Below are 27971 nucleotides of genomic sequence, written 5' to 3'. Positions count from 1 at the left end.
TGGACACTTCGGCCAATCTGTGTTACAAAATTTATTTTCCTAATGGCCAACCATCCCTCCTCCCTCTCTGTTAGCTTGGAGATCACCCATGCGTTAAGAATATGCTGCCTGCTTGTCCTGGGATAAAGCACAGTTACTTACCGTAACAGGTGTTATCCAGGGACAGCAGGCAGATATTCTTACGTCCCACCCTCCTCCCCAGGTTGGCTTCTTAGCTGGCTTATCTTAACTGGGGACCACGCTCTCCTCCGTCGGGCGGGAAGGCACTCGTGCATGCGCGGTGCGGCCAACTAGAACTTTCTAGTTAAAAAGGTCCGTACCGGGGCTCCGTCGGTGACGTCACCCATGCGTTAAGAATATCTGCCTGCTGTCCCTGGATAACACCTGTTACAGTAACTAACTGTGCTTTTTGGAGTTCAATTTACATTACCAGTTGAAATATTCTTTTCACCTATTGCTCTTTCCCAGGCCAAAAGAAATTGACCTTACCTTCTCCAGTACAGCTGAGAACAGAAGTCTCTTTATTTTAATACAGGAAAAGAAAGTGTAGTTCCTGTAATAAGCGCACACAGTAATGTTACTTCTGTAGGTTGAAAAGGCATAAAACCAATTAAAGGAGCTGAAAATTAAAAAAGAGGCAATTTTATTGATTTACAAGAGACAGTACTGAACAAAATGAAGATATTGACACCACGTAGAATAAAGTTCCCATTACCCCAGCAGTCATCCTATCAGTTAATAAAAAAAATATGGCCTCTAGTGTCTGTTTTGGACAGAAACATAGATCAACCCTCAGTTGTACGCTGTCTTCTCTGTCCACCTATAGCCTGAATCTTCAGCCTGAGCAGGAACACATCTGCCAATTTCGGAAAAATCACTCGGATGATGTCAACCCTTCAGAAAGGGCAGCTCAAAAGGCTTTGCCACTGCATGTTCCAACGCCAAGGCATATGAATACACTCTGGCATCAACCACAATATGTTCTTTTGCAACTAGTGCTGAGAAATAAAATATCACTTTCATTCAAAGAGACAGTCTACAATCCATTAGAGTACAAACTATATCCCAACTCTCCTTCAAATACTTAAAACCCATTAATTACAATAGTGTATCCATTAAATAGCATTTCCTTAGCATTACTCTAGAGCAGGGGTTCTCAACCCCACCAGTCAGGTTTTTAATTACCATATATACTCAAATATAAACCGCAATAACATTTCCCCCCCCTTTTTTTAGGGAAAAAATGTGAACTGGAATATAAAAACCAAGGGTTTATATTAAAGTGCCATATGGCTGTACACCCATCTGCCCACCTCCCGAACCCAGTGCTGGCTTCTCTGCAGGTCCATCTTATATCCTGGTGGTCCAGTGATGAGCTGAACTGAGTTGGGACGGGAGTGATCCCTTCCTCACTCCAACATGAGGTGTTGGTCATGTTCCAGATGTCACCTGCCCACCCCCTCCCTCAGAGAAGCAGCTTAGGCCTTGGTCACTGGTGGTCCAGTGGGGTGAATCAGAACAGAAGCAATCCTCTTACGCTCATGCCTGTGCAGTCTCCCTGAAAAAATGGTTGCTGCGAGTTCCCACAGCAATCTCATGAGGTTGCTGATGTCTCACAAAGTTGCTGCACGAACTTGCAGCAGCCATTTTTTCAGTGAGACTGCACAAGCAGGAGAATAGAGACTGCCCTGACTCATCCTACTGGACCACCAGCGACTGAGGGAGGCCTACACCGCTTCTCCAAGGCAGGGAGGGAGCACGCGGTGCTTCTACAGCCAGCTGGGGCAGGACCCAACATCTCATCTCAGGGGAGGGAGGGATTGCTCCCATCCGGGCTCACCACCAGAATTTAAGTTGACCTTGAACACAAACCCCAGGTGTAAGAGTCCCTCCCCAATTTTAATTTAGAGGCGCCTCAGTTGTACACACTGCCAGGGGGCAAAGACTACAGCTTAGTTTGGCTAGGAGGCTTAAAATAAATGAGGGAAAATATCCTGGCTATTTCTAAATAAAAGTCCATGTAACTGCAGCCCAATATCATCATTCTTAAGGGTGAGGAGGACATTGCCAGGCTATGAGATCCAGTTATAACCTTATTGGAGGACCCCAGAACAAAGGATCCAATCCAAATTCATGAGGCAGAAATTATTTAAGGCTTGCTAGTACTGTTGTGAAATAGTTCTCCATTTGTCCAAAGCTGCAGGAAGGGAAGATTTTGTTCTTCCTCGGGGGTCTAATTGAACTGAATACCAAAGCATGCACCACTTGAGAGAAAAGATTCCTTACCTTCAATTCTCTTACGCAGTTCATTTCTTGGCACTAATATTACCTCCACAAATTCTACACAAGAAAAAAATAGCTTAAGTATCCAGTTGGGCAAATCTCAAAGAATGTTGTTGATATTGCAAGCATACTTAACTGTGTCCAGCCAAAGTGAAGAAAAGTGAATAACGTACCTCCATCACCTGAAAAGTGGTAAAGATTTAAATGAGGGTCTAGTACATCTGACCATGGCACATTAGCAGCACATATATCCATAAGTATCTCCCTACCAGAAAGAGAAGCATGAATGTATTTGATATACAGGCCTTCCCCTCCCCCGCTCCGTGTTGCATGTACTATTCTATGCATGTGCATGTTGATTTAAGAACATAAAGCGAAGTTGCTTACCTGTAATGGGGGTTTTCCCCATAGACAGAAGGGGAATGCAACCACACTTATTTGGTGAGGTCCTAGACATCCTGTGTGTCAGTGCAGTTTTGTCTAGTTAATGAAGGTATCAAGACAAATAAATTCTTGTGGGGATAGCGGGAGGGTAAGTGTGGCTGCATTCCCCTGCTGTCTGCAGAGAACCCCTGTTACAGGTAAGCAGGGGAATGCAGGCACCCTTATTGGTGAGTCCCAAGCTAGAAGGTGCATAAAGGGTGGTGGTGATGGATTAAGGAGCAAAGAAGTTGTGTGAGGCAGATAGGCCAAAATGAACATCCTGCGATATCTTTTGGTCTAAACAATAATGCTTAGCAAAAGTATGGATTGAGGACCAGGTTGCAGTTCTGCAGGTATCGTGGACCGGAATTGAATGGCACTGTAGTTCACCACTGAACAAGCTGTAGCTCGCAATCTGTGGGCACCAATCCTGGCAGGATGTAGTGATGTACTAAAATTCTATACAAGGGGAAATTCACATGGATATGGTTCGCTTGGAGGCTGGTTGACCTGGATTGGTAAAGCTTCAGTGTCTCAGAGCTAAAACAGGAGTGTGCTTCTGCAGTCCAAGATATGGCAGTGAGGCATGCAGAGGAGAAAGAAGGATGGCAGAACTATGTTTTCATGGAGGTAGAAATCAGAAACCACCTTTGGGTGCTTGCAGAACTGCACACAATTAGGAAAGAATTGCATACAAGGATAAGTCACCAGTGCCTGGAGTTCACTGACTCGGTGTGCCATGGTAATGGGTAACAAAAAGGCCATTTCCCATGTGAGAAAAGCAAGTGAGGCATTGCCTAGCGGCTCGAAGGAATCGATTGTGAGCTGGTTCAAGTTTATTTAAAATTTGATAAAACCACTTATTAAAATTTTCTAAGGGACATACATAATAATAGGGGAACAGGACAAACTTTAGACAGGAAAAAGGAGAAGAACTACAATGTTATTGAGAAAAGTTAACAGTAAAGGAAAAAATGGGAGGGAAGGGACACGCATTAATTGGAACTTAAGACGCCCAAACGCTGGACGCGATTCTCAAAACAGACGTCCACAATTTCAGGGACACCCATCGGAAAAAGTCATGCCTAACAGGATAAGTGTGGGCGTGGCTTCAAAATAGATGTCCATTTACAAAATTGCATCCCACTGAGCGTGCTAATGCGTCTACCCAACATCTAAAATGTAGGTGTTGCAACTTCATTGAGTCTTTGTAATTTTTGCTGGAGTAAAAATAATCGATCCACTTGTACCTGTTCTGTACCACTCAGGATTTTGTAGATCTCGATCATATTCCCCCTCAGCTGTCTCTTCTCTAAGATGAAGAGCCCTAACCTCTTTAGCTTCTCCTCAAGAGGAGTGCTATCTTCTTTATCATCTTGGTTGCTCTTTGAATCTTTTCTAATTCCCGATAGAAACATTATACACTTCCCCCTCTGTATTTGCAGGGATTAGGGGCAGAGCCGGCCTGCGAATATTAAAAAAATGTGAATAATATTCAGGCCGGTTCTGCCCCTAACCCCCACTTCCCCCGGCTATTTTAAGCCCTGAAAGCTCTCCCTTAAGCCTTACCTGGTGATCTAGGGTTTTCAGGCAGAAGCGATCTTCCCACGCTCCTGCCCCGTGCAGATCGCTCACAGGAAATGGCTGCCTTGAGCTCCTGTAGTCTCTCGAGCCATTTCCTGTGAGCGATCTGCACAGGGCAGGAGCGTGGGAAGATCGCTCCTGCCCCAAAAACCCACTAGACCACCAGATAAGGCTTAAGGGGGGGCTTACAGGGCTTAAAATCGCCCGAAAAATGAAAATAAATTTTTAAATTTAAAACCACGAATAAGCGAATCCGTAGATATGGAATTCACAAATATGGAGGGGGAAGTGTAGTATTCTCAGTCTTATTTACCATCCCTTTCCTAGCATCCTGTTTGCTTTTTAAGCTACTGATGCACAGTGGGTGGAAGATTTCAGCATACTATCTTCAATGACACCTAAATATTTTTCTTGGGTGCTTTCTCCAAAGGTGGACCCTAGCATCCGGTAAATGGATTATTCTTCCTAATGTGCATCACCTTGCATTTCTTGAGCTGCACACACATTTTGAGTATACTCAGTCTTAAAAATAAATCTTTCCTGAAAGCTGGATGCAGGAACCACTGTCCCAAGTATCATGGCCTTTTCACCGGGCTGTAACCATATGTCATATTGCCTGCATGGCTGTTGGAAAACAACATTTAAAGTTTGTTTTTATTCCTTTCTTTTGTATTCATACCATTTTTTTTAAAGGAGAGAGATGCTTTAATTCAGTTTCTCTGCGTACAGTGTGCTTTGCATTTTTAAAATTTTGTGGTTACAAGTTTCAAGTTTTATTAAGGTTTGTTGTATACGCAATGTCAAATACTTCAATGCGTAGAACATTTTAAAAATAGGGGAGAAAACAGAACAGTTTTATACAATTAAATACAAAATATATACGTACTAATAACTGGTACAGAAGGTGAGGGGGATGAACTACAATCTTTAAAGAAAGAGAAGAAACATTTAGGGAAAAACACATATGGTGGGTAACACAAAAGGAAAAAAGAGATAAAGGCAGAAATAAACATAGAAAGAAAGAAGATAAATTTGCAACCTAAGCGTAGGTCTAATTCGGATCTAAGAGATTTAATGATTGGTAAGTTATACTATCTATATCTCAAATGCATCCTTATACAGGAAACTTTTTAAAGAACGCTTGAATTTTTCTAAAGAGGATTCATTGTGCAAGTATATTGGTAAATTGTTCCAGAGCTGGGGTGCTATAACCGAGAAAATAGGAGATCTCCTGGTCCCTATTAAAGAAGGAATAGTCAGTAAATGTTGTTACCATTATGTATTAATAAGATTATACTGTGTGTATATGAAAAATGAATGGAAGAAATTGCATATCAATTAGTATTATTATAGGGATGGGGTCAGGGGCAGAGCTTGGGCAGGGGTACTTGGTTGATATTTGTTAGACTTAGAGGGTACTTGACTTGAAGAAGCTGAGAAACTCTGCTTTAATTAATGCAGTGATCTACCTAGATAGATTTACATAAGGAAGCAGTTCAAGCAAATCTTTCTGAAAACCTGATTTGTCCCAAGGAGTGGGATGAGAACCGCTGCACTATAGTGAGCACCAAACATTTCAATAATTCAAAAGGCAGAGAGTTGATACCATTCATGAGTTATTGCAGTTTATCGCAAACTGTGTGCCTTCTGAGATTTCAGGTGGACCATGGCACACTGGGGAGAGGGAGAGGCGTCGGCTGACTACCTACAGGACGATCCTCTCGTGGCGAGGCGTGTCCTGTAGGCAATCATCCAGTGCCTCTCCTCTCCAGCCCTCTTCTCTGCTGGCAACCCCCCCCCCCCACTGGCGTGTCAGAGCCATCTGGAGGGTCTTCACCTGTCATCACGGTGACATCCACGCACTTTCGGATGCCTCGAGCCACGGCCACTACGTTTAGTGAGCTGCAGCTCAAGAAAGTTTGCGGGACACCGAGTTATTGGAAAGTGTAGACGGTTTTGAAAACACCTCTGGGTTACTTGCTTCCATCAACTCAGAAGTGAGTTTCCACTGTATCTCCCTGCACGACTCACTTCCACCCAGTTCCTCTCGCTTATCTAATGTCTCCATGTCTACTATTTTCATACTTATTATGAAAGGGGTTTTGGGGAAGAGTCCTTTGTTTGTACTTACCAGGTTTGGATTTGGGTTTGACATTGACAGCATCATCTCCGTTAATGTTTACGGTTACTATGTAAGTCGTACAGTTTGACAAACCAGGATCCAGGCATGCCACTGAAAAGCAACGCATTGCATTACACTCCATGCTTACAAACAGAACCATTTTTTAATTGCAAAAATGTAATTGTTTCTAGCAGTGTGAAAATGGCAAAGGGTCAGTCACTATGGCTCCCTCAGTGTAAAGTACTAATACTATGTCTGTTTGCAAGTACTTTCTAGATCAGGGGTAGGGAACTCCGGTCCTCAAGAGCTGTATTCCAGTCAGGTTTCCCCAATGAATATGCATGAGATCTATTTACATGCACTGTTTTCAATGCATATTCATTGGGGAAATCCTGAAAATCCGACTGGAATATGGCTTTCGAGGACCAGAGTTCCCTACCCCTGTTCTAGATCAATGTCCCTCAAACTCTTTTTTTAGCTCCAGTACACTAAAACACAGCAAATGTTTTTCACGGCACGTTATAATTGAAATTATAAAACTGCACCATTCTAGAAATCAAAATGTAGTAAAAATGAGTCAAGTCTAGGTCAGTCAAGCCATTGTGACATCACTGATGAGGTTGGCTCTTATTGGTAGAATGAGGCATTATGACGTCACAGTACCAACTCTGGTTATCAGAGGCTGAAACTTTTCACACTATTCATTTGTTCAATTTTCTATACTGTTCTCCCAAGTAGAGAATGACACGGGGACAAACTTTTCCCCATCCTGGCGAGTTCTTTTCCTGTCCCTGCTCCATTCCTGCAAGCTCCGGTCCTCATCTGCACAAGCCTCAAACACTTGTGTGGTTAAGGCAGAGTTTACAGGGACAGCAACAAAACTCGTGGGGACGGGGAAATTCAGTTTCTGTGGGGACAGGGGGGAATTTGTCCCCATGTCATTCTCTAGTCCGATTCTTTGAATGCTTTTCAAAGTGAAAACATACATGCTTTTACTTGAAACTTTTGCAAGCATATGTGCATTTTTTGCCAATGCAGGTGTTATGCATTAATATAAATTCATATTGTAAGAATGATGTTATATCTTTTCTTCTCTCCATCGCTAGCTCTTCAGGATTTTTACTTTTCAGTCTATATCATATTTATTTGTAGACCTTTCAATACCAATCCTAGGCTACATTTCATCCTACACAGAAACAACACACCGACCTGGGGAGCACTCTACAACTTCGCCCCTGTAGCCCGTCTCTTCCTCCAGCTCCCGCAAGGCAGCAGTCTCGGGGGTCTCATTTGCATCAATCAACCCTATCGGAATGATTTAAAACCAAAATTAAAAAGGTACATTTTCAGGCTGTTTCCTTTCTGAAATCAACACCAGCAGTACTAAGCAATTTTCAATAAGCCATCATTAAATTCCTAGGGGGTGGGGGGACTCTTTGTACTTCTAGTCTCGTAATGAAATAAAATGGGCTACTGTGGTCCTGCTTCTTCAGCACCAACAGTGAAAGACTATATTTGAGGAAGGGGCCACAAAGCAGCCTGTTACCACTAATAGCTCCTCAAAGCATGGATAAGATCAGCAGGGAGGGGACCTAGGTTTCACAAATGATAAAAGGGATGGGACGACTTCCCTATGAGGAAAGGCTAAAGTGACTAGGGCTCTTCAAATTGGAGAAGAGATGGCTCAAGAGGGATATGATAAAAGTCTATAAAATTCTGAGTGGAGAGGGTAGACGTGAATTGCTTGTTCACTCTCCAAAAATACTAGGACTAGGGGACTTGTAATGAAGCTACTAAATGGTAGATTTAAAGCAAACCGGAGAAAATATTTCTTCACACAAGGCGTAATTAAACTCTGGTATTCGTTGCCAGAGAATGTAGTGAAATCGGTTAGCTTAGCAGGGTTTAAAAAAGGCTTGGCTAATTTCCTAAAAGAGAAGTCTATAGGCCATTCTTGAGATGGTTTGGGGAAAATCCACTGCTTATTCCTAGGATAAGCAGCATAAAATCTGTTTTACTACTTAGGATCTAGCTAGGTACTTGGGACCTGGGTTGGCCACTGCTGGAAACGGAATACTGGCCTTGATGGACCTTCGATCTGTCCCATTATGGCAATTCTTATGTACCTCTGTGTTTTAGTGCTTCAGCGATTGGAATGCAGACCCCTCCAAAAACAGCACCACATTTCAAGCACGGGAATGACAGCGTTAAAGCTTCATTTTCTCGTGCTTCATACAGAAAGGAGGGAACTTTTCCCCAAACCCAATATCCATATATTACATGCATCAGTGCATAGCCTAACTACATTCAAACCTATTCCTCCTGATGCAGCTTTGACGTGCCCTGAAGCAAAACAGCGCTGCCGTTCTGCTCCAAACGGAACCACTACAGCGAACCTTAGCTCTGAATACACACCGTGTCAAGCGCATTCTTCTACGCTTCTAGGCCAGCATTTGAAAACAGGACAAAGCTCAAATCTACAGCTGAGACTTCAAACCTAATATTTGAAAAGACACGTCATACGCACCTGCAGGAAATTCCAGGCAATGACAACCCATGGAAGGCCTGAACTGCTTCACCAGTGCAATGCATTCATAGTGGAGCGTTCTCTGCAACACGGGGATTACTGCTACACCTGCCAGAGACACAAAGCACATGATGATGTCTTCGCCCTCTTAAACACTCTGGCTTCTAAACATGATGCTGATAAAGATGCACATGCAGCTTAATTAGTTAATGAGCTATTAACGGTAAATGGGGGCTATCAGTGTTAACTGGCACTATATAAGATTAGAGAATGACGCAGGGACAAATTTTTCCACGTCCCCGTGGGGAACTCATTTTCCCGTCCTGTCAAGTTCTTTTCCTATCCCTGTCCCATTCCTGCAAGCTCCGTCCCCATCTGCACAAGCCTCAAACACTTTAAAATCCTAAGTGTTCAAGGACTGCGTAAGAACATAAGAACAGCCTTACTGGGTCAGACCAATGGTCCATCAAGCCCAGTAGCCCGCTCTTACAATGGCCAATCCAGGTCACTAGTACCTGGCCAAAACCCAAAAAGTAGCAACATTCTATACAGAATCCCAAAGAATAGCAAGATTCCGGAATCCCAGAGAGTAACAAGATTCTAGAACCCCAAAGAGTAGCAACATTCCATGCTACCGATCCAGTGGCTTCCCCCATGTCTTTCTCAATAACAGACTATGGACTTTCCCTCCAGGAACTTGTCCAAACCTTTCTTAAAACCAGCTATGCTATCCGCTCTTACCACAGGAATGGGGCAGAGACAGGGACAAAACTCGCAGGGATGGGACGAGGACAAATTTGTCCCCGTGTAATTCTCTATATAGGATTTGTGCATGCATCTGCCTGCGCACTGATCTATAACTCTGGGCAACCCTATAGTGGGCAAAGGGTGTGTGGCCATGAGAGGGAGATGTGCATTCTGAAAATATAGGTGCAGTGCTACAGAATAATGCGTCTCCATGCCCAGCAGGCATGATGCCCAGAACTGGGGGCAAATATCATTGCTAAGCACTAGGTCTGTAAAGGGAATGCATCCTTTATAGAACAGCGCTTACTGCCAATTTTTAAGCGTCATTTATAAAATGTTGCCCTTACTCTCCCTGCGAGGATTAACTGGATAGAAAAAGATCACCAGGTATATGAGCCGCTGTTTGGAGGACTGAAATTAAAGACAAGGTGGGTCCAATCCAGGTGCTTTTCAAGGATTAGCCCGTTTCAGATGCGTTCTCCCCCTAAACAAACTGGCTCAGCTCTTCGGTACAAGAATAGATCAGACATGGCTAATGTTACCTGCCAGGTTCAGAGAAAATTACCAGACCTGGACAGATTGTTCTCACTTTTTGACATCCAATAAACCCCCACAAGGGCTGCAGTACTTAGATTTTATTTTTATTTATTCAATTTTCTATACCATTCTCCTAGGGGAGCTCAGAATGGTTTACATGAATTTATTCAGGTACTCAAGCAGTTTTACTCTCTCTGTCCTGGCGGGCTCACAATCTATCTAACGGACCTGGGGCAAGGGGGGGATTAAATGACTTGCCCAGGGTCCACAACCCCAGGGTGCTGAGGCTGTAGCTTTAACCACTGCACCACTCTAGAAATCAAAATGTAGTAAAAGTGAGCCAAGTATAAGACAATGAAGCCATTGTGACATCACTGATGAGGTTGGCTCTTATTGGTGGAATGAGGCATTATGACATCACAATACCAGCTCTGGTTATCAGAGGCTGGAGGTTGGCTTTTATTGGTGGAATAAGGCATTATGACATCACAATACCAGCTCTGGTTATCAGAGGCTGGAGGTAGGCTCTTATTGGTGGAATGAGGCATTATGACATCACAATACCAGCTCTGGTTATCAGAGGCTGGAGGTTGGCTCTTATTGGTGGAATGAGGCATTATGACATCACAATACCAGCTCTGGTTTTCAGAGGCTAAAGCTTTACACAATATTTATTCATTCATTCAATTTTGTATCCTGTTCTCCCAGTGGAGCTCAGAAGCGTTTACATGAATTTATTCAGGTACTCGAGCATTTTTCCTGTCTGTCCCGGTGGACTCGCAATCTATCTAATACACTTGGGGCAATGGGGATGACTTGCCGAGGGTCATAAGGAGCAGTGTGGGTTTGAACCCACAACCTCAGGGTGCTGAGGCTGGAGCTTTAACCACTGCGCCACTCTCTCCCCTAAAAGTAGGTAGTTTATGTGGATGTCAGCATAGCAGAAAGACCTGTCCTGAAAAGGATTCCACCTGGTACACACAACCCAGAACACAGACAGAAAGCTAGCACTTAGAGAACATGGACCCCCTTTAATGCCCATATTCAACCCTCACTATGAGATTTTGAGCATATTATTTACTCTCCCTGTGCATAAACCTTGCCCTTCCTCTGGGAATCCTCTTACAGAGCACCGCTGCGGAGTTTCTACCGTTCTTAGGCTATGGTGTCTCATCTGAATGGAGCCACCGAGCTGATGTCCTCTTCCGGAAACATTTACAGTTCTGGTCTCTGGCAGCACTTCACAATAACTGCACGAGATCTCACAAAGACATTTTCTCTCATCTTAAAACGTACCATCGGCTGCGCTGCCCTCATTTCTCGTAGTGCGTTTTACCGTCTCCCACGTCCTGTCCCAAATAAAAATGGAAAAGTTAGCCTGAAACATAACATAACAACGTACTTCTTGACCGCGTAACCATAAGTTCTACGCGGTTTACAAAAGATTATAAACTAAAGACAATCAGATGATAGTAGAAGAATTATTTGGCCAGGTAATTTGAGAAAAGATGAGTTTTCAATTGGGTTCTAAAATATTTATAAGAACAAGCTCCAAGCAATAATAATCAAAGTTCTCTATCGTGGGAAGCCGCTTGGCATGCTAGATTATGGTCAAGAAATTTCTTCCTTTTACAGCCCTGAGATTTTCTACTTTATTTATACGATGCTAAAGAAAATCTATTAGCCAAATAAAGCGGAACAGTACCATACATAATCTTATAACAGAAACAACCCAACTCTCATCCCCCAACTCTTGTTCCCTATGTCAATCCCTAAAACCTCCCCCCCCCACCTCCACCATCACTAGCTGTTATTGTATAGAAAAAAAAAAGTGTTCCTTTTCATTTTTAATTAAAAGCCAGCTTCACACATTTTTATACACCATTCTAGACTGCCACTGGATTCATTTCTTAGAAAGACAAATTTGTCTCGGTCTCCACGGTTAACCATCTCAGTGCCATTCTTTAAGGAGAGAGGGAAGAATCAGAGTATGAATGGGCCCAGCCAGTGACCCTCAAGCCTTGCTGGTGTAGAAGGAAAGGACTGAGGTCAAGATAGACACTAAAGAATGGGACCTGGGTTGACCACTGTTGGAAACAGGATACTAGGCTTGCTGGACCTTCAGTCTGTCCCAGTATGGCAGCTCTTATGTTCTTATGTGAGCCAAGTATAGGATAATCAAGCCATTGTGACATCATTGCTGAGTTTGGCTCTTAGGCATTGGTGGAATAAGGCATTATGACATCACCTTCTCAGCTCCGGAATGTTGCTACTCTTTGGGTTTCTGTCTGATGCTTCTAGAGAATGACACGGGGACAGAATTTGTTTCCGTCCCCATGGTTAATGGGAAACCATCCCCGTGTCATTCTTTAAAGCGAGAGGGAAGAATCAGAGTATGAATGGGCACAGCCAAACTGAGGCGATGGGGGGCAAAAAAAAAAAAAATAAAATCTATAAAAGGGCACATGCCCAAGTCCAATTGCTTTATAAAATTAAAACTGATCTTTTCCAGCACTTATTTTTTAGACTCTGGACTAAGTGAAAAGAAAGCGCGAAGGAAGGAACTGAAGAACTTTCTTAGGAGCAAGCCATTTCTTTGTTTCTCTTCGTCTCAGGGCCAGAGACCCCCAGTGATTTGCCAGAAACAGTCATACGTCCTCCCCACCCTCAGGGCAATAACAATTCCAGCAAAGTTGAACAAACTTGAAGGGCTGAAGTTAGGACCCAAAGTGGTGAACTGGGTCAGAAACTGGCTATCGGACAGACGCCAGAGGGTGGTGGTTAATGGAAGTCGCTCGGAAGAAGGAAAGGTGACTAGTAGAGTCCTTCAGGGTTCGGTGCTGGGGCCAATCCTGTTCAGTACGTTTGTGAGTGACATTGCTGAAGGGTTAGAAGGAAAAGTGTGCCTTTTTGCAGATGATACCAAGATTTGTAACAGAGTAGACACCAAAGAGGGAGTGGAAAATATGAAAAAGGATCTGCAAAAGTTAGAGGAATGATCTAATGCCTGGCAACTAAAATTCAATGCAAAGAAATGCAGAGTAATGCATTTGGGAATTAATAATAGGAAGGAACCGTATATGTTGGGAGGAGAGAAGCTGATATGCACGGACGGGGAGAGGGACCTTGGGGTTATAGTGTCCGAAGATCAAAAGGCGAAAAAACAGTGTGACAAGGCAGTGGCTGCTGCCAGAAGGATTCTGGGCTGTATAAAGAGAGGCGTAGTCAGTAGAAGAAAGAAGGTGTTGATGCCCCTGTACAGGTCATTGGTGAGGCCCCACTTGGAGTATTGTGTTCAGTTTTGGAGACCGTATCTGGCGAAAGACGTAAGAAGACTTGAGGCGGTCCAGAGGAGGGCGACGAAAATGATAGGAGGCTTGCGCCAGAAGACGTATGAGGAGAGACTGGAAGCCCTGAATATGTATACCCTAGAGGAAAGGAGAGACAGGGGAGATATGATTCAGACGTTCAAATACTTGAAGGGTATTAACGTAGAACAAAATCTTTTCCAGAGAAAGGAAAATGGTAAAACCAGAGGACATAATTTGAGGTTGAGGGGTGGTAGATTCAGGGGCAATATTAGGAAATTCTACTTTACGGAGAGGGTAGTGGATGCCTGGAATGCGCTCCCGAGAGAGGTGGTGGAGAGTAAAACTGACTGAGTTCAAAGAAGCGTGGGATGAACACAGAAGATTTAGAATCAGAAAATAAGATTAAATATTGAACTAAGGCCAGTACTGGGCAGACTTGCACGGTCTGTGTCTGTATATGGCCGTTTGGTGGAGGATGGGCTGGGGAGGGCTTCAATGGCTGGGAGGGTGTAGATGGGCTGGAGTAAGTCTTAACAGAGATTTTGGCAGTTGGAACCCAAGCACAGTACCGGGTAAAGCTTTGGATTCTTGCCCAGAAATAGCTAAGAAGAAAAAATTTAAATTGAATCAGGTTGGGCAGACTGGATGGCCCATTCGGGTCTTTATCTGCCGTCATCTACTATGTTACTATGTAACACTGGAGATCAGAGAAGAACTTGCCTCTAGCAGAGCAGGACATCTTCAGAGAACAGCAGAGGAGTTGGAAGGAGGAGTAAGATCTAGCACTGAAAACTGTCTGATCGTTCCTCCTTTTTGTCAAATAATCTCCAATACCTATCGTGCTATTTTTTCTGTACAAGGCCCTGAACTTTGGAATTTACTACCAACTCATTTAAGACTCCATAAATCTTTACCTCATTTTAAGAAAGATCTTAAAACATATCCTTTTTCAGATGCTTTTACTTAAATTGGTCCAAATTGCTGGCTGGGCATATCCAGTTAGGGTGGAAGACCAAACCTTTCGTACTCTCCCTCCCCTCCTTTCCTATTTCAATTGTAATTCCTCCCTTTTTTCCTCCACTACAATGTAATGTCTTAACACTCTTTTTTTTCTTCTTTATTTTAAATGTAAGTCGCTTAGACTTAGGTAGGATAGGTGGGATATCAAGCCTGAAATAAACTTGGAAACTTTGGGCTAGATTCACTAAGGGCACGGATCGGATCAGATCCGTGAGGGATCCGATCTGATCTGGTGATTCACAAATCACGCCCCCAACCGAGCCCGGATCGCTCTATAGCGATCCCGACGCATGCACAGGCCATCTGTAGATGGTCTACGCATGCAGTGGCCCTCCATGCCTAGCAGAGCAGGAAAGTGCTTTTTTTTTTCTTTGCAAGCCCGTGGTTTTAACCCGCTTTAAGCGCGTGGGTTAAAACCACGGGCTTGCACTGCGGGGAAGGGCAGGAGAGTCGGGGCGGCAGGAGAGATTTGGGGCTTTGCTTTGTGAATCCAGCCCTATGTTAGGTAGTGAATTTTTTCTTTGCTATATTGGAGCCCTGGGGACCTTTTGTTTCTTGAGGGGTGGGTGTTGCATTAGAAATGTATATTTGGTTACTGTAACCTGATTTTTTTATACTGCCCAGTTTATTGTGTTTGTTCTTTTAATATACCAGAAATAAATGCATTAAAATATATATATAGAATTGCCAATTATCGTCATCTTATTATCTTTTCCGCAAATTGCCAAAAACATATTTCTTTCAGAGATGGGTCTCTCAAAATTTTTTATACATTTTTTCATTTAGATAAGACAGCTTTTTTTCCTTCTCTTTATTGTTGTAAAGTTCTTTATTGTAACCTGCTCTGAATCCTCTGGAGACACTGAGGAATATAAGACAATTTTAATGGCGTAGTGGTTAGAGCTCCAGCCTCGGCACCCTGAGGTTGTGGGTTCAAATCCTGCACTCCTCCTTGTGACCCTGGGCAAGTCACTCAATCCTCCATTGCCCCAAATACATTAGACAGATTGTGAGCCCAGATAGTAAAAAAAATGCTCGAGTACCTGAATAAATCCATGTAAACTGTTCTGAGCTCCCCTGGGAGAACAGTCTAGAAAATTGAATGAATCAATAGTGTGAAAAGTTTCAGCCACCAATAAGAGCCAACCTCATCAGTGATGTCACAATGGCTCCCTTTTACTACATTTTGATTTGTAGTGTGGTGCAGCTCAGCACCCTGAGGATCAAACCCATGCTGGTCCTTGTGACCCTGGGCAAGTCACTTAATCCCCCCATTGCCCCAAGTACATTAGACAGATTGCGAGACCACCGGGACAGATGGGGAAAAATGCTTGAATACCTGATGGTAAACTGCTTAGATAACTTTGACAGGCGATATATAAATGCCTAAAATAAACAAATTATTCAAGTGGCTATGCAAGTAGCCGGACCAACTTCATCCACTCAATATAATAATACACCGGCTAAATATCACATCCCCATATTAATAAAAGGATGGTTATAAGAAAATATTTTGATACTCAATCCTCAGAGGGAAAATGTACCCGTTGGCTCAGGTGAATGAAATACCCTGAACCCACTCTTCACGGGATCTCATAGGATCAAAATATATCATATTATGCAAGATATTTATTAAATTTTTCTGTAATAAATATGAACTTGTACTTAGCTTATAAAGTTCTCTCTTTTTTTGAAAATATTTAAAATATGGTGGAGGCGCTCCTATTTTAAATATGTTCAAAAAAAGAGAGAACTTTATAAGCTAAGTACAAGTTCATATTTATTACAGAAAAATTTAATAAATATCTTGCATAATATGATATATTTTGATCCTATGAGATCCCGTGAAGAGTGGGTTCAGGGTATTTCATTCACCTGAGCCAACGGGTACATTTTCCCTCTGAGGATTGAGTATCAAAATATTTTCTTATAACCATCCTTTTATTAATATGGGGATGTGATATTTAGCCGGTGTATTATTATATTGAGTGGATAAAATAAACAAATAGCATATTTAAATCATAAATGTTGACTGCTGCTGTTTTAATAATATCTACTGGCAGAGCAAGCAGCAAGCAGACATTGCCCTTGAAATAGCCACCATCTTACCTGGTCTTTCCAGTAGGATCAACATATGTCGTCTGCTGGAGCTTCACCCACTTTCCTTCCGTTATTGTCTAAAGACAAAACCAGCATGAGAAGTTTCAGGAGAATCTGAGCCAAACAAAGGGTGAAAAACGTATGGCAGGACTGGGGTTCCCAAAGCCCCTACCCCTCTGACAAGAGAGGGAAATGAATCTTGAAATAGGTGCAACAGGAAGGATCAATACGCATGAATCCAGATTTCAGGAGAGAAGCCAGACAGCATTCTCTGCCTCTGCTGCTATGATGCTGCCCCCCGAGGGCAACATTTTGGCCTGTTGTCATATCCTCTTTGCTAAACCTGGATAAATGCCACAATGACACTCAGGAGATGCAGTTCTAAATTTGACGTCATTTTCTCTTTAACGTGCGAAATAGCGCATGCTACAATGCCGCTGGCGTTAGTTCTAGCCGCATCGTGCTGGGTTAGCATTAGTAAAAGGAGCCCATAGTATTCCCTCCGAGCCCTCCCCTCCTCTTCTGAACACTGATTTGAGTGCGGAGGGTTTGCACTTCTTTTGTTAGGTTCTTTTTGCTCTTGCTTATTTTGGGTTGAACTATTTTATACATTTCTCCTTCTCTCACTTTTGCTCTTTTCTGTTCTTCTAGCTACTATCCTCCTCCTCACCCCCCACCTCTTTGCTGTCCCCCTAAACCAAACTAAAACTTAGCTTTATATACCGGCTTTTCAGCCAGAAAGGAAACCGCATAACAGGTACCGGTCTTTCCTTAGAACTGCCCTCTGTCCTTGAGGAGAGATCAAGGCCAATGTTCTTTCTTAGACCGCACAACGTTTCCTTTGCGGGCTAGTCACCCCCAGGGAAGCATTTCATTCCTGCCAGCTTCAGCCACTTTAGTCGATGGGCATCTAAATTCAATCCAACAGCACAAAAATAGGGGATGGTAAAAAGCTTTCATACCTCTTCTTTGACTATGGCCTCTTTGGTGAGATCTACAAGCACCTCTTTTTCCATTTCCGAAGCTGGGCTGAGCCTGTACGTTCACCTACACAGATACACCACAAGAGGAGAGAACACGGATTAGTTCTTTTGGCAGTGCATTTATCTCATCACATGGATCATTTCTCATGGTTTTAAGCAGCGTCAGAAATGGCACTCTGTCCCATTAACATTCAGCGTATGCTGACTGATAAAAAACAATTCCAGGCAGTTTCTGGGTTACAGACACCCGACTTAAGTAAGATTTGTAGTTAAGAACGCGGTTGCGGCTTCGTTTGGTTTTACTGAGCAGTATTTCCAGTGGCACAGGCTCCTATACGTATCCTAAAGCAGATTCAGGAATGAGGCACGGCCACATTAAGACCAGCGTGGGGTTGTGCATGCTGTACCTTGGAGGGACAGTTGGCCCTTTTGTCAGCTGGGAGCAGAGGTAAGCAGCAAGTGCAGTGGTTAGAGGTACAGCCTCTGCACCCTGAAGTTGTGGGTTCAAATCCCATGCTGCTCCTTGCGACCCTGGGCAAGTCACTTAATCCCCACATTGCCCCAGGTACATTAGATAGAGTGTGAGCCTACCAAGACAGATAAGGGAAAAAAGCTTGAGTACCTGAATGTGAACCACTTAGGTTATATGTGGTATATAAATGCTAAAAATATGTTAACCTGGAGACTGCCTGTACTATTTTGGGGAATGTATCATTATGTGCGTTATTTGTGCTAAGGAAAACTGGGATAGATTTTTTCAATACATATTATGGCATTCCTTTCTACTACAGTGTCAGTACATTTTCATTTAAACCGCTGAGTTTTGTTAAAGCTGAAGAGGTGCATGAAATTTATGGTGAAATCTTTTTATTATGAAGAGGCCATGCAAAGATACAACGTAACAAGCTCAACAGTATAAACACCCAGGTCTCAAACATATGCCATTAACCAGTTAATCCCCCTCACTCTAAATCATGTCACTGGCGGTGTGACAGAAGAACCAAAAACACAGGACATCAACCCCCCAGATAAACAAGAAAGCACACACACTACAGTAACTTTACAAAATCAACTAGTCATCTGGTTCCCAAATCCAAGTATCAAACTAATAAAAATTAAAACATAGTAATTTATGTTTATTGAAAGCTTCTATATTGCTACCATGACTGGGGAGTCAATTCTGTAATGGTGTTACAATACAGAGTTAGCATTTTTTTTAGATGGTTTTTAATACAGACACATTTATACCATAGTCAATCATCCTACCTATATACACATGTAATACCTGTATTGTGTTCTATGTTGTTTTCCTAGTAGGAACTAGCCAGCTATCTCCTCTATGTTGCTTTATTAGTTAAAATAATCTGTGAAGAGGATGGTCTTTATCCCTTTCTTGAACTTTCTAGTGTCCTTTTCTAGTTTTAATTCCTTCGGAAGGGAGCTTCACCACCAAGGAGCCATCACTGAGAACATTCTTGTCCTAACACGCTTTTTGAGGTCTCTGAAGGAGGGTATTTTCAGCAGGTATTCTTGGTTCGAGCGCAGGACGCATGCTGGTGTATGGTAATGTAGTCTGACCGCCAGAGATTGTGGTTCCGAGAGATCCTGAATTTTCACCCTCCTTTCAATCTGGAGCCAGTGTAGCTCTTTCAGTAGCAGGGTGGCACTTGTTTGCTTCGATTTTCCCAGCAGAAATTTTGCTGCTGTGTTTTGTACCCTTTAAATTTGCCTGATCATGTACTTCGGAACAGGATTGCACTGCAGTAGTCAAAGATTGAAAGTACCAGGGTTATTAGTACGTTGGACATTGCTTGATGGGTGAGGTAGGGTTTAAGTCCTCTAACCCAGCAGTTTGCCATGAGCATGTTTCATGATGCATTTGATCTGTAATGACCTGGCTAGTTTCAAGTTCAGCCATACTCCTAGGTTCCTCACCCCTTCTGTGGATGATTTTATGGTATTGCCGTTCAGAGTTAGTTGGTGTCTCGGGCGATTTCCTCTCCATTTGTGAATTAGAAGTTGTTCCATTTTATCCTTCTTAGCTATTAGTCCATTTGTTTGGAACAATCCGAAGATTTTCCCTAGGCCTGTCTTAATCCATTGTTTAGTCTTTGCGTCCCATTTCTTCAGCAGGATGATCAGTTGGATATCACCCGCATTCTCATTTCAGTTTCCTGATGTATTTCCCCAGGAAGATGAACAGCACAGGTGACATAGCGGATCCCTGCAGTACCCCTATGTCCATTTCTTTCCAGTTGCTTATGTTACCCTCCCATTCTACCCTCATTAGTCTTTTGGATAGAAAGGACTCTATCCATGCTATGACTTTTCCTTTAAGGCCCAATTCTATGCATCTCGATTTTAGCAGTGCGTGTTGGACTAGGTCAAAGGCTGCTGGGAGGTCCAGGAACCCCAGCAGGACATCTTCTCCTTTTGCATGGTGTTTGAGGACTGAAGCCTGTACTGCTACTAGCACGGTTTCCGCGCTCAGGTGTCTTCTGAACCTTGAATTTCTGAATGCCTGGTCTAGCTTCGATGAGTTTTCTAGGAAGTCTGCTATAGAGGATGACACGAGGACAAAAAAAACAAACAACCCAACCCTACTCTTCTGTCCTCCAACCCAGCCAGCTGATTAACCGTGCCCCTTAACTGTATCCTTGACATCCTGTTTGTCTGTCTTGGCTATTTAGATTGTAAGCTCTTTGGAGCAGGGACCGTTTTCTTCTTCTTTGTGACTCTGTGCAGCGCTGCGTGCGTCTGGTAGTGCTATAGAAATAATTAACAGTAGTTTGTTTCTTCTGTGTTAATCTGCCTAATGGTAACCAGACACACTCCAGAGATACTATCCAGTTCCTTATTCCTGGGCTTCTTACTGACTATAGATACCTGCTCCTTACCTATCTTCTGCACTTCATAAAAGCTTCGATTTCTCCCTCTATCTCATCCACTTATTTATTCATCGTGAGCTTCAGCTCCCTCTTTATACAAAGAGCATTGAAAGGCAGAGTTCGTGCTCTGTGGACTCTGTTAATGTGGCTGCCATCAGAGAGACATCAAGCTCCTGCCACTGACGTCACACAACACAAGGCCCTTCTCATTCCGTCCTGTTTTAGCTAGGAAGGAAAGATGGAAGCATGGCTGACTGCACCTACGCTCCTAAATGAGCACTGCAAGTTTGAGAGCTGCTGCTGGTGTTTGTTGCTGACTTTTCCAGGGCACTCCTGACAAGGTCTGATGGTAAACTGCAAGTATATCAAACATGTCCTAGTATCTAAATTTGACATTTGGTTAATAAATTTGGCTCCTAAGTAATAGGGAGACTAGAGAGAATGAATAAACTCCTTTCAAAGTTTAAGAGGAAATGTGAAACTTCCTGTCAATACCAGCTGTCACTAAGCAATCTTCTGAAGATAAATACCAGGGGGTGCTGAAAAGTTCTTCCTCAATTCCGAGCATTATTTTACCACTGTAGCTGAAAACAGTGTTATCTTATTTCGTTAAGTGCCAATTTGCAGACATGAAATTCTATGTTTGGACATCGTTTCAGATCATCGATTGAACCATTTTCCTCTTGGTTGGGCTGAGAACTTTTCAGCAACCCCTCGTAGCAACATTCCAGAGCTGAGATTACGATGTCATAGTGCCTCATTCCACCAATAACAGCCAACCTCATCAGTGATGTCACAATGGCTTGATTGTCCTATACTTGACTCTTTTATAACACAACAGGGGGGTGCTGAAAAGGAACCAACCAACTTCCTAAATTCTGAGCATTATTTTGCCACTATACCTGAAATGAGTGTTATCTTATTTCATCATTAAGTGACAAATTGCAGAAATGAAATTCTATGTTTTGACATTGTTTCAGATCATTGACTGAACCATATCCACATCATTCAAAGACATCAAATACAAAAGCACCAGGGCAAGAATGTTCTCGGTAATGGCCCCAATGTGGTGGAATGCCCTATCAAAGGAATTAAAGTTAGAAAAGAACACTGCAATAGTAAACCTACATATATACATAGGACAACCAATTTGTTATAAACGTGCATATAAGTAGGATGATGAATTATTGGCATAACCATGCCGGTATTAATAATTCTAACACCACCACAGAGCTCTGTGTTTTTCAGTATACAGCCTATGCATTGTAACACCTCACAACTCCTTAAGGCAACAGATCTACAGAAATTAATGTATCATAACACCTTTACAGAAGTTCATGTAGACCGCTCTGAATTGACTCCCCAGTCATTAGTAGCAGTATAGAAGCTCTCAATAATCATAATCATTCTTTTCTTGGCTGGGCTGAGAACTTCTCAGCACCTCCTCATAGCAACATTCCAGAGCTAAGATTGTGATGTCATAATGCCTCATTCCACCAATTCCTAAGAGCCAGTGATGTCACAATGGCTTGATTGTCCTATACTTGGCTCGCATAAGAACAAAAGAGCTGCCATACTGAAACAGACTGAAGGTCCATCAAGCCCAGTATCCTGTTTGCAACCCAGATCCCAAGTACCAGACAGAAACCCAAAGAGCAGCAACATTCCAGAGCGGAGATTGTGATGTCATAATGCCTAAGAGCCAACGTCAGCAGTGATGTCACAGTGGCTCTACTGTCCTAGACTTGGCTCACTACATACGACGGGCTGAAAAGTAAACCCACAGACTATGAGAGCAGATGGAGGCTGAAGTGACAATGCACAGCTGATTTTGTCTTCAACTTTACCTGCACAGATAAGATTTCTCTTGGCTTCCCCCTTTGGACCCAGGAAACCTCCTTTCAATGAAAACCCGCCTAATTTTTGTGCATTGTCTGATCGTAAGCTTCCCGTAGAGTCTGCAAGAGGAGCCCTGGGCTCAAATCCCACCCCTGCGCAATGTTCTCCAAGGCCAGGTGCCTACAGCCTCCGTCTCTACCTCCTAATCCGAATTGCACGCGCCGGGTCTCGGTGGAACCTCTCCGGGGGGAAAAAAACCCCCCGCCCTAGAACGAGGCTTGGAACGCACCCGCGCCTTTTCCGCCTTCGTCAGCCGTGGGCGCTGAACGGCAGGCACGTGACCCTGAAGCCGCGCGAGCAGCCGGGTAAACTCCGCCCCGTGCGTTGAAAAAGAGGCGGGAAGCGGGCGGGGCTCGGCGGGCGCCCGGAAGTGCCGAAGCCACTTCCGGCGCACAGTCTCTCAGTATGAAGAAGGAGCAGGTGGCGCGCTGTCAGTTTTCCGTCTGGTACCCGTTGTTTAAGAAGCTGACGATCCGCAGGTGAGGCCTCAGAGACGTCCTTATGACTCGAGAACGGGGGGAAAGGAGGCAGAGCAAAGGGGCTGCAGCAGATACTTCTGTCGATCTCTTTAGGCAGCTTTTCAGTTTCTGCAAGTTTCGTTCGGGAGAGAGTTCCAAATGAAAGGGGCGCGTTTGGGGTCCCTGATTGGACACTTGATCCCCCGTTAGACAACTGCTTTGGGTGTGGTTCAAAAACTACAAAAAGGCAGTATACAAATCCCTTTCCCTGATGTCACAACGCCTGGCAGAAGCCCAAAGAGTAGCAACATTCCAGAGCTGAGATTGTGATGTCATAATGCCTCATTCCACCAATGCCTAAGAGCCAACCTTGGCAGTGATGTCACAGTGGCTTCACTGTCCTATACTTGGATCACATAATAACAGCCTTACAGGGTCAGACCAGTGATCCATCTAACCCAGTATCCTGCTTCCAACTGTGGTCAACCCTGGTCCCAAATACCTGGCAGAAACCCAAAGAGTAGCAACATTCCAGAGCTGAGATTGTGATGTCATAATGCCTCATTCCACCAATGCCTAAGAGCCAACCTCGGCAGTGATGTCACAGTGGCTTCACTGTCCTATACTTGGATCACATAATAACAGCCATACAGGGTCAGACCAGTGATCCATCTAACCCAGTATCCTGCTTCCAACTGTGGTCAACCCTGGTCCCAAGTACCAGACAGACACCCAAAGAGTAGCAACATTCCAGAGCTGAGATTGTGATGTCATAATGCCTCATTCCACCAATGCCTAAGAGCCAACCTCAGCAGCAATGTCACAGTGGCTTCACTGTCCTATACTTGGCTCACATAAGAGCTGCCATACTAGGACAGACCAAAGGTCCATCAAGCCCTGGCTTCACTGTCCTATACTTGGCTCACATAAGAGCTGCCATACTAGGACAGACCAAAGGTCCATCAATCCCTGGCTTCACTGTCCTATACTTGGCTCACATAAGAGCTGCCATACTAGGACAGACCAAAGGTCCATCAAGCCCAGTATCCTGTTTCCAACAGTGGCCAACCCCAAAGAGTAGCAACATTCCAGAGCTGAGATTGTGATGTCATAATGCCTCATTCCACCAATGCCTAAGAGCCAACCTCAGCAGTGATGTCACAGTGGCTTCACTGTTCTGTACTTGGCTCACTTCTGATATTGTATTGGAAGTGAGTGTGGTGCAGTGGTTAGAGCTCCAGCCTCAGCATCCTACAAAAAGGCATTATACAAGTCCCAATCCCTAGCCCAGTACTTCAACAACAACCACCTCAGTTATGCTTCATGGAGGAGTGTGTGGTGCAGTGGTTAGAGCTACAGCCTCAGCATCCTGGGGTTGTGGGTTCAAACCCCACGCTGCTCCTTGTGACCGTGGGCAAGTCACTCAGTCCTCTGTAGCCCCAGGTACGCTAGATAGATTGTGAGCCTACCGGGACAGATAGGGAAAATGCTTGAGTACCTGATTGTAAAAACCACTTAGATAAACCTTGATAGGCGGTATATAAATACCTAACAAATGTAAAAAAAGAAAACTCCACTTTCCTTACAACTAGACACATTCAAGTCTAAAAATTCAAACTGAAATCGTACTGGGCTAGGGAATAGGCTCCTAATATCTGTCATTGGAGTATGTTAAGCATTTTTGATTTTGCATTGACTAAACGTGCTCCTTCTCTAAATATTAAAGTTCCTGATTGTACCCCAGGGGTGGCCAACCATGGTTCCTGAGGGCCATAACCCAGTTGAGTTTTCACGATTTCCATCATGAATTTGGATGTACTGAGGTGTCCTTTGTATGCTTTTTTTTTTTTTAAGTTTCAGCCGAAACCAAAACTGTGAAACTCATCACATGGTTTCTGCTGAAATCAAAAACTCATGTTTGGTTGTGTAACTGTAATTTCCACTGCTCTCTATATAACCACTAAGTCTTATTATATTTTTCTTTCTTAAACTCTTGTAAACCATGTCAAGCTCTATCCTTATAGAGAAGATGCAGTATATAAGCTTAAGGTTTAGTTTAGCTTAACTGTGAACCAGTAAGGGTTGCTGGGGATTGTCAGACCTTGCAGTCTGCATCCAAACTAAACTTTAAGTTTGTATAGCGCATCATCTCCATAAAGATAGAGCTCGGCACGGTTTACAGGTAATTCAATAAATGAGGGAAGGACATAATAAGAAATTAAAGATTATGAAGAGGATAGCTAGCTGTACATTTTAAATAGATAGCTTTACGTTTTGGAGAAAAGCCAGGTTTTCAGATGCTTTCGGAATAATTGGAATCATCAAAATGGCTGCAGTGAGTTCCCGTTGTAGTCTCAAGACTACAATGGGAACTCACGGCAGCCATTATGATGACGGCTCTGCACGGGGCAGGAGCGTAGGATGATCGATCTTGCCCCGCATCGCCGCTAGACCACCAGGGAAGGTCTGGGACACAGGAGGGAGGCAGGGTGGGTCAGAGCCGGCCCTAAAAATTATCCGTGATTTTTCAATATTCACGGGCCAGCTCTGCCCCTAACTCCCGTGAATATTGAAGGTCTGCTGTACCCTTCCCTTGGCCACCCCACTTTTGAGTTACGCACTATGAAATTTAGGTGCCCATGATATAGAAAAGGGCGTAGGGTAGATGCACATGTAACTCAATTAGGCCTGGATTCTCGAACCGGCTGCTGTGAAAGTTGCTCCAACATGCTGACAACAACAAGCGTCTTCAAATCATTTTGAAAAGAAATCAAAACCCTGCTATTCAAAAAATTCATCCAGATATCTTAACTCCTCCCCTTGTCCATCCCCACTCTTGTAAATTTCCCCCTCATAGTCTCTACCGCTCTTGTAATTTTTCTCTCCAAAGTCTCAACCATGTAAACAGCTCCCTAAATTGCAATTTTCCTGGAAATGTCCAGTTATCTTCTTTTGTAGTCCACCTAGAACTGCAAGGTACTGGCGGAATAGAAGTCACTAATGTAATGTATTGTAAAAGCAGCCTCTGATCGTGTGTCGATCACACATTGGCGCTGGATTCAGAATCACGCCAGGGTTTTCCAGGCCTACATTTCCGGTGCCTGCATTCCTGTGAATTGCACCTATGTAGGCACTTTAAACCACAGCATTCGGCAGCCTAAAGCATATTTTCTAGGCATCGGTATGCACCTCAAATCTTGGTTAAAAATGCCATTTGGATGGGGCCTAGAAAATCGATGCCATTTTGAGAATCTGGATATTAGTTCCAATTAATTCCAGTAATTGATTGTCGGTACCTAATCAGCTAATTAGTTTCTGGGTGCTTCTGGGCTCTGCGTCTAAATTTTGGTGACCTTTTTTTAGAATCTGGGGGTAAATTTTTATCCAATAAGACTCTTGAACTGTGAACTTGCTATTTACCGTATGTTTTAAATTATGACCTGCTATTGAAGGAGTATTCCTACTCTACCATAATACCTCAGTCTTCTCAGGATTTAGACAGTTGATTCATCTCGGTTATCACCTCTAAATAAGTCTTCATTTTCTGTATATCTAAGGCTCAGTCAAGTCCTCAACTGTGTGTGAGCCAGAAAAACATGATAAGAACTGCTGTAGTTTGAAATCAATGACAATAAAGGATTCAAACAAACAAATGTTGAATAATAATCTAATCTTATTTGTGCATCGCGCATACTTATGCAGGCTCAGGGCGACTTACAGAGAGAAGAGGGCAGAGCAGGAAAGGAAGGAGGAGAAGGGGAAAGAGACTAACAAGCGGGAGGATTTAGATAGAGATTCAATTAATGTTCAAGGGTCAAAGAGAAGTTGCATGGTCACGGCTGGGGCACGGGCAGTGTGTCTGGGAGGGAATGCATGGATGGGAGAACATCGCAGGGGAGGAGACATAGGCATCCTGGGACTGTCTGCCAAGTCTCTTCCCTGAAGAAGCCCTTTCTGGAAACGTCAATCGCTCCTCCTAAACTTACTTGCTCCACTTCATCACTGACGCTGAAACCGTGGATTGAAGACAAAGTTTTATTTTATTTTTCTTTCCAGCTTATGATTTATCTTTAATCTTATCTATTGTTTTGCCTTTTGTCTTTGTTTTGTTCTATTTCTATCATTTACATTTCTCCAGAATTCTACTGTTCAACGGCTCCCCCTTCTGCTTCTATTCCTTTCTCTCCTCTCTTCTACCTTCCAAAGTATTTAGATCAATGCTGTCTTGTTAAAATGTTTATTTTATTTTTATTTTTCCTCTAACTCTACTTTTTCACTTCTCTATTACCCTCCAAGTACTTTAGTTAGATTGTGAGCCTTCGGGACAGTAAGGGAATTTTTCAAGTACCTTTCTTATTTCTAATCTTAATGTATATTTTCTGTAAACCGCTTAGAACCTAACGGATGTAGCGGTATATAAGAAATAAATTACATTACATTACATTACATCTTTCTTCTATTTGTTTCTCTATAAAAGGTAAATGAGAGGGGAAAGTCTGAAGGCCTGCTGGCCCTCCATGTCTGAGAAACTTTCTTTAGTCTAGGATGAATAGCAGCATCTTTCAATCAATCAGAAAATGTCCAATCTTCCATGGATAAATTTATAACTAGAAGCAGAGATGGTAGAAGTGTTTCCTTTGAGGGTTTTATCAGCCAAGCTGGTACTGCATCTTCTGGAGTGTTAGCTTCTGTAAAGCAGTAAAATAGCTGAATTAGTTTCCATCTTCAGGTTAATCAAAAGGCGCTCTGTTCCTTTTATTCCAGAGACCTCTGTTTTTACTACTGACAGATTTTCATGAATAAGCACAACCATTGTTCTGAGGTAGAGGCCGTAAAAACTGAATATCTGGGGCAGCAGGCTTCCGTAGAACTATGAAATAGTGGAAATGAAGTAGGAACTTTAGATCATTTATTGTTTCATTGCCCATATATTATGAATTTTTGGAAATCAATTTGGGACCAAATTAATAATTTATTAAATAACCCAGTGGCATTATCTTATGATACTGTGATATTTGGTATGGAAATGAGAGCAAAAAGTCAGATTTCTGCTAACAACAATAAATTATTACTAATAATGACTGGGGTT

General features: G+C 43.1%; 2 protein-coding genes across 6 annotated transcripts in view; one reads left to right on the top strand and one right to left on the bottom strand.

Annotated features, from left to right (window-relative positions):
- Nucleotides 1–620: 620 nt before the first annotated feature.
- NUDT5 (nudix hydrolase 5) lies at nucleotides 621–22637 on the bottom strand. Of its 5 annotated transcripts, none has more exons than XM_033959198.1 (10): nucleotides 22564–22637; nucleotides 17617–17701; nucleotides 16664–16731; nucleotides 11520–11572; nucleotides 8940–9047; nucleotides 7622–7717; nucleotides 6422–6523; nucleotides 2457–2465; nucleotides 2287–2340; nucleotides 621–998 (listed from the first exon to the last, which is right to left on the bottom strand). In XM_033959198.1, exons 2-10 carry the CDS (start codon nucleotides 17668–17670, stop codon nucleotides 889–891), a joined length of 654 nt encoding a protein of 217 aa, XP_033815089.1. In that variant the 5' UTR covers nucleotides 17671–17701; nucleotides 22564–22637; the 3' UTR covers nucleotides 621–888. The 5 variants fall into 5 exon arrangements, with proteins under 5 accessions (XP_033815089.1, XP_033815090.1, XP_033815088.1 ...); XM_033959199.1 differs by having other exon boundaries at nucleotides 2420–2465; nucleotides 22373–22621; XM_033959197.1 differs by having other exon boundaries at nucleotides 22373–22619.
- A 131-nt stretch (nucleotides 22638–22768) lies between these two features.
- CDC123 (cell division cycle 123) overlaps nucleotides 22769–27971 on the top strand; it is a 49457-nt gene continuing 44254 nt past the window's right edge. Inside the window, exon 1 of the mRNA XM_033959196.1 lies at nucleotides 22769–22903. Within this exon, the coding sequence (XP_033815087.1) occupies nucleotides 22830–22903 (74 nt within the window). The 5' untranslated portion in view covers nucleotides 22769–22829. The remainder of the gene's footprint in view (nucleotides 22904–27971) is intronic.

This window comes from Geotrypetes seraphini, chromosome 9 (assembly GCF_902459505.1).
Source record: "Geotrypetes seraphini chromosome 9, aGeoSer1.1, whole genome shotgun sequence".
Classification (NCBI taxonomy): domain Eukaryota; kingdom Metazoa; phylum Chordata; class Amphibia; order Gymnophiona; family Dermophiidae; genus Geotrypetes; species Geotrypetes seraphini.
Note: the sequence above shows the minus strand (reverse complement) of the source record. Positions and strands in the feature narration are given on the sequence as shown.

What these genes read in the sequence shown, in the direction of transcription:
- NUDT5 (XM_033959198.1), bottom strand. Translation starts at nt 17,670, where the DNA reads ATGGAAAAAGAGGTGCTTGTAGATCTCACCAAAGAGGCCATAGTCAAA. An exon ending in TGAGGGCAGCGCAGCCGATG is followed by an intron (nt 9,048 to 11,519) that starts GTACGTTTTAAG and finishes TGTCTCTGGCAG; the next exon opens with GTGTAGCAGTAATCCCCGTG. An exon ending in AGTTGTAGAGTGCTCCCCAG is followed by an intron (nt 6,524 to 7,621) that starts GTCGGTGTGTTG and finishes GTTGCTTTTCAG; the next exon opens with TGGCATGCCTGGATCCTGGT.